We start from the raw sequence: 7,016 nt of genomic DNA, 5'->3' as shown, positions 1-7,016 counted from the left end.
TGTTGGAAATAAAAGTTGTATTAATTATATGCATTACACTTATATTAAGGATAGATAAATAGACAAACATTTTTAAGGATAACATTATAAGTTCAAATCTATGCTATTAAAACTGAAGTACAAAATAAAATTTAGTCTTCTTTTAACAAGTTATTACATCAATTATCATTCTATTTTTTCACTCAGTTTAACAATTTCATTAATTATATTAACATAACAATACATCACATCATTAATTATATTACCATAACAATAGTTCATATTTTTATTTATTAGTTAATCAACATTAATTTTGTATCAATTATAAAAATAAAAAATATAAAAGAACATGGTTTTGCATATGGTTAAAAGTTCGAGTTAATATGTTTTACTAAAAAAATTTTTTTATCTTAGTTTCAATTGGTGAAAAGCTACATATCCAAACATATAATTCAACGACATTTGTTCGTGTGAACAAATAATAACTTAATCATTTATTTTGTTAAATTATTCTCAAACCAAACTTACCATTATTCTCTAACCAGACTATTCTCTAATCAATGTTTACAATAAAATTAAACATATTTATTTAAAATGTAACATACAAATTTTAAATATTATATATTCATTTATATTACTATTCCATTTCATATAAAAATATAAATTATAATTGTTTCATTTAAACATATAAAGTTTTTTTCCAATATATGTAAATAATTTGATGATTAATATCATTCACACATATATATCTGAATTATAAAAATACAATAATTTAATTTAATACCTAAAAAATAAACATACAAGAAAATTTATTTGGATAACAAAAACTTAAAGACATCTATTTATTTTGTTAAAACAGAAGTGAATCTTATTTGACCTAAAATATTTTATTTTGGAAAGATATATTTATTAATATACATAAACATAATAACAGATATTTTAATATATAAATAAATACATCAAAAATGGTTAATGTAATTAAAATATAATAGAAATATGTTATATCATTTTTATTAGTTTAGTATCCAACCACAGTATGAATAACCAACAAATTACAGAAAATTAAAAATTATCGATCCATAAGTGTTGGATACTACAAATCGAAAACAAACATCCATATGGATGCATATCTGTGTAACCGTTACATTCTTGTGCTATGAATAATTCTATATGTTTATTTTATCGAAATAAATACTCGTGCAGATGCACGGATCAAACTCTAGTTCATATTTTAATATCCCCTACAAAAAACATAACTCAAGGTTACCTGAGTATATTAACACTCATATATAATTCCAAATGTAAACTCATATATAATACCACATTAAATCATATATGATACCATGAAGGGGTCCAAAAACACCTCCAGGCATCATCCATGAAGACACTCAGTTGGAACTGTCGAGGGATTGGGAACGACCTCACAGTTCGACGCCTTACGGAGATGTGTCAGAAGCATCGCCCAGGACTTGTGTTCCTTTCTGAGACGAAGAATAAAAGGCGGCTGTTGCAAAACATTCAGATCGACTTAGGATTTGATCATTTGTTTACTGTTGAGCCACTTGGACTCAGCGGAGGTTTAGCTTTATTTTTTATGGATGAATTTCAAGTTAATGTTTTATTTTCAAATAATCGTATGATTGACATTGAGGCAGTCATTGATGGAATAAAAGTCTATATGACGTTTGTTTATGGAGACCCTGTATTAGAAAGAAGAGATCAAGTTTGGGAACGTCTTACGCGTTTCTCAACAACAAGAAATGGACCTTGGTTCATGATAGGAGATTTTAATGAAATAACATGTCATGATGAGAAAGCAGGAGGAAGACAACGTCCTGCTAGTTCTTTTCTGCCTTTTAAGCAGATGCTTAATGATTGTGGTATGCTAGAATTTCCTTTCACATGTGATATGCTTTCTTGGGTGGGGAAGAGGGCAGGAGGATCAACAGTCCGATATCTTTTAGACAGAGCTGTAGGAAATGTAGACTGGCATGAGAAGTTTCCCCACTCGGCTGTAAAGTACATGAGGCTATGGGGATCGGATCATCGTCCGATTCTTGCAGATATACTCATAAAGCCAACGAGAAGATCCAAAAATTTTAAGTTTGACAAAAGATGGTTGGATAATGAAGAGCTAAGGCAAGTTATCCTTGAGGGATGGAAATCTCCTGATCTTCCTCCCAATGCGTCTATCATAGAACATATCTCCAGCTGCAGGAGAGCCTTGTGTGAATGGCGAAGGCAAAATAATGTCAATTCGGCAAAATTAGTGGAGGAGCTTAAAGAAAAGGTAGAAGGATTGTATGCAGATGATAATGCCACAACTGAGGAAATTGCAGCAGCCCTAAAAGAACTCTCATATGCCCTTAAAGCAGAAGAGATGTTCTGGAAGCAGAAGAGTCGGGTGTTTTGGTTGAGAGAAGGAGATAGAAATACAAAATTTTTCCATGCCTTGACGAAGCAAAGAAGAGCAAGGAATAAGATCACACAGCTCCTAGATGAGAATGGAAATATTGTTGAGGATGAAGAAGGACTAGTAGCCATTGCTACTAGTTATTTTAGGCAAATTTTTGAATCGTCGAATCCAGAGGAAATTGAGGAGGCGTTAGCTCAAGTTCCAACAACGATCACTGGTAATATGAATACCAACCTTACAGCCCCGGTCTCTGAATGGGAAGTCAAATTAGCGCTTTTTGCCATGCATCCAGAGAAGGCCCCAGGACCAGATGGGATGACTGCGTTTTTTTACCAGAAATTCTGGGATATAGTAAAAGAGGATTTAACTCTTATGGTTAATAAATTCCTTTTTGAGGGGGTAATGGCGAGTGGACTGAATGATACAAATATATGTCTTATCCCGAAGGTAACAAAGCCAAATGCAATGGCTCAGTTTAGGCCCATTAGTCTGTGCAATGTCAGCTACAAGATAATCTCTAAGGTCTTATGCCAGAGGTTAAAAAAGGTACTACCAGGCTTGATATCGGAAACCCAGTCAGCCTTTGTTGTTGGGAGACAGATTTTAGATAATGTTATGATCGCTCAGGAAATGTTCCATGCATTGCGAACAAAGCCAAGTGGGCGGAATAAAAGGATGGCCATCAAGAAAGACATGAGCAAAGCATATGATAGGATGGAGTGGTCCTTTATTGAAGCTGTCCTGCGTAAGATGGGATTCTCAGGGACTTGGATCAGCTGGGTCATGCGATGCATTACATCGGTGAAATATAAAGTTCTCATGAATGGAGAGCCAAGAGGGAATATTACTCCAGGTAGAGGATTACGCCAAGGAGATCCTTTGTCTCCTTTCATTTTTATTCTATGCACGGAAGCGCTCGCTAGCCTTCTTAATCATGCAGAGATACAAGGGAAGATAATAGGGATGCGTGTTACACGCACGTGTCCGTCGGTATCACACATTCTCTTTGCTGATGATAGCCTTTTCTTCTGTAAGGCGGAGCCCCGTGAATGTGAAGAAGTAATGAAAGTAGTCAGAAGATATGGCAAAGCATCTGGTCAATGTATCAACTTTGATAAATCGTCCTTACACTTCGGTAAGCGGATTAATGCAACCACTAGACAAGAGATCAAAGATGCACTTGGGATACAAAATGAAGGTGGAATGGGAACATACTTGGGCATCCCCGAAGACATAAGCGGATCTAAATGCAAACTTTTTGCATTCCTGAAAGATAAGCTGATGCATAGAGTGAATGGATGGACAGGTAGATGGCTCTCAAAAGGTGGAAAGGAAGTGTTGATTAAATCCATCCTGCTTGCTCTCCCGACATACGTCATGTCGACTTTCCTGCTCCCATTGGAGATATGCGAAAATTTAGCCAATGCCATCGCCCAATTCTGGTGGAGCTCAAACCCACCAAAGAGAGGTATACACTGGGCAAAATGGGAAAAAGTGTGTCTACCAAGAGAGGAGGGTGGAATTGGCTTCCGAATGATTCATGAGTTCAATCTGGCGTTTCTGGCTAAACAACTATGGAGACTAGTACAGTTCCCTGATTCTCTTGTCGCTCGAGTTTTACGGGGAAGATATTATAGATTGAGTTCTCCCTTGAGAGCAAACGATGTGACCAGCCCATCCTATGTGTGGACTAGCATTTATGCTGCAAGAAAATTGCTATTACTGGGCATTAGACAGAAGGTTTATTCAGGCTATGAAGTTAAGGTATGGGAGGATCCATGGATCCCATCGACCCCCGCGAGGCCAGCTGTCCCCATAGCGCCTGTGATGCATCCTAATATGAGAGTAAGCGATCTTATTGATCAGGGAGTAAAGGAATGGGATGTGGGACAATTGGAGAATTATGTTCATCCTGAGGATATACCATTCATAAGGAGCTTGGCAATAAGTTCAGCTCATCGTCGTGATACCTTCTGCTGGGACTTTACAAGAAATGGCCAATACACAGTCAAATCTGGATATTGGGTGGCTCAGAATTTATTAAAGGTAGCGGAGGAAAGGGATGTTTTAGAGCCAAGTATTACAAAGCTCCAAGCCTTTGCGTGGAAATTGAAGGCTCCTACGAAGATATGTCATCTTATATGGCAGTTGTTAACTGGTCATGTGGCAGTAACGAGGAACTTAGTTAGACGTAATATGAGGTGCGATAATTATTGCCCAAGATGTGGAGAAGTGGAGGAGACCGTTACACATGCAATTTTTGAATGCCCACCAGCTCTTCAAGTGTGGTCTCTATCATCTACTCCGACAGGCCCAAATATTTTTCCGCTTTCGAGCGTCTACGCAAATATGGATTATCTATTCTGGAGGAAGAATAGTATCATTGGGCCAGAGCAAGATAGGGACCCATATCCCTGGATAATATGGTACATTTGGAAAGCTAGGAATGAAAAGCTCTTCAGGGGAATAGATAGAGATCCATCGGATCTAGTTAGACATGCAGAGAGTGAATGTCACGCTTGGTTTGATGCTAATGAAGTGGTACAACTTGTGGCACACGATAATATAAATGAGGAACCCCAAGTCGTACGCTTGGGAAATATTTGCTTGTTAGATGGATCTTGGACATCTTCTGCTAACTTTAGTGGATGCGGATGGGCATGGATGGATAGTTCAGGGAACACTCAACTTATGGGAACAAGGAACCTTCCCCGACGCGAATCAGCCTTACACTCGGAAGTAGAAGCACTGCGGTGGGCGATGGAGAATATGCTACAATATTCGAACTGCCAAAGCTTTGGGACAGACTGTAAGGAACTAATTACAATGGTAAAGGACTCTCAGGCGTGGCCAAGTTTTTCGACAGAATTGGAAAGGATAGGAACGCTACAGATATGCTTCCCAGCATTCAAAATCTCTCACGTTCCACGGACGCACAATCGGACTGCTGATTTTTTGGCTAAGACTGCTAGATCTTTTCATAGGGAGTTACATTTTGTTGGTTGTTCTATTCCGGTTTGGTTACCCAGACACCTCAAGTTTGAGTAATAGAATGGTCTTTTGACGTCAAAAAAAAAAAAAAAAAAATCATATATGATACCATATCAAACAATATATGTTATACGTACACCTCTAATATCAAAAGTTGGATCTTATCAAAAATTCATCATAATATTTGACAGTATGCACAAATGAATAGTTCACTACAAGAAAACAGCGGCATACTGAGGAAAAAAATCGTCGGTATGTCGTCGGAATAACGCTATTCCGACGACATACCGACGAAAAAAGTCCTCGGAAATAACTCCTCGGAAATAACTCCTCGGAAATTCATCTTTCCTCGGAAATTCCTCGGAAATTTTCGACGGAATTCCGAGGAAACCCTATTTCCTCGGAATTTCCGAGGACCACAAGTTCGTCGGAAATTCCTCGGAATATTCCGAGGAAGATGTCGTCGGAATATTCCGAGGAAGATGTCGTCGGAATATTCCGAGGGATAAACTTCCTCGGAATATTTCCAAAATTAAAAAAAAAATTATAAATTTATTTTTTTAAATTGAAATTCGAAAATATAAAATTAAAATTGAAATAGAAAACATATTTAAAATACAAAAATAATAAAATAGTTTTTTTAAATAAAAAAATGTTTTATAAATACAAAATTAGTTTTAATAAATATGAAATCATCTTTTTATAAATACAAAATAGTTTTTATAAATACAAAAAATAATAAAATAGTGTTTATAAATCAAAAAATGTTTTATAAATACAAAATTAGTTTTATAAATATAAATATTTTTATAGATATGAAATCATCTTTTTATAAATACAAAATAGTTTTTATAAATACAAAAATAATAAAATACTGTTTATAAATCAAAAAAAATATTTTATAAATACAAAATTAATTTTAAAATATGAAATCATCTTTTATAAATCCAAAAATCGAATTTATATACAAAGAGCGGTTTGTATATTTAAAAATAGTTTTTGTAAATACAAAAATAAAAAAATAGTGTTTATAAATCAAAAAAATGTTTTATAAATACAAAATTAGTTTTAATAAATATAAATATTTTTATAAATATGAAATCATCTTTTATAAATCCAAAAATAGAATTTATATACAAAAAATGTTTTGTAAAATCGAATTTATATAGAAAAAACGTTTTGTAAATACAAAAATAATGAACAATTTATAAAAAAATTTCTAAATCAATTCAACACAACCAAATCACAATTCTAAACCTATTACACAACAAATCACAATCCTACCCAATCACCCTAACAAAAATCTATCAAAAACCTTCTAAAATCATCAAATCTACTTAAAAACTTAACAAATAGGACCTAAGAGAGTGGGATAGGGTCCTTACATGATTTGTAAGGGAATGGAAAGGATTCGCCAGAGAGATCATCGCGAGAGAAGGTGGAGAACGCTGGAAGGAGAGAGAGATTGCCAGAGAGAAAGAAGAGAGAAATGGGGAAGAAGATGCGTTTCGAGCTTATAAAACCTTGGGTCCGACGGATATTTTCCGTCAGAATTCCCTCAGTATTTTCAATTTCAATTTTCGCGAAATATTTGGCGGCTTATTTGCCCGGTTAAATGAAAATATTCCGA

General features: G+C 35.0%; 1 protein-coding gene across 1 annotated transcript; it reads left to right on the top strand.

The window, feature by feature from the left end:
• Positions 1-1,843: 1,843 nt before the first annotated feature.
• Positions 1,844-5,138, top strand: LOC106422099. Its single transcript, XM_013862928.2, has 3 exons — positions 1,844-3,248; positions 3,453-4,472; positions 5,041-5,138. Exons 1-3 carry the CDS (start codon positions 1,844-1,846, stop codon positions 5,136-5,138), a joined length of 2,523 nt encoding a protein of 840 aa, XP_013718382.2.
• The last annotated feature ends 1,878 nt before the right edge of the window (positions 5,139-7,016 follow it).

This window comes from Brassica napus, chromosome C9 (genome assembly GCF_020379485.1).
Source record: "Brassica napus cultivar Da-Ae chromosome C9, Da-Ae, whole genome shotgun sequence".
Taxonomy (NCBI): Eukaryota; Viridiplantae; Streptophyta; class Magnoliopsida; order Brassicales; family Brassicaceae; genus Brassica; species Brassica napus.
Note: the sequence above shows the minus strand (reverse complement) of the source record. Positions and strands in the feature narration are given on the sequence as shown.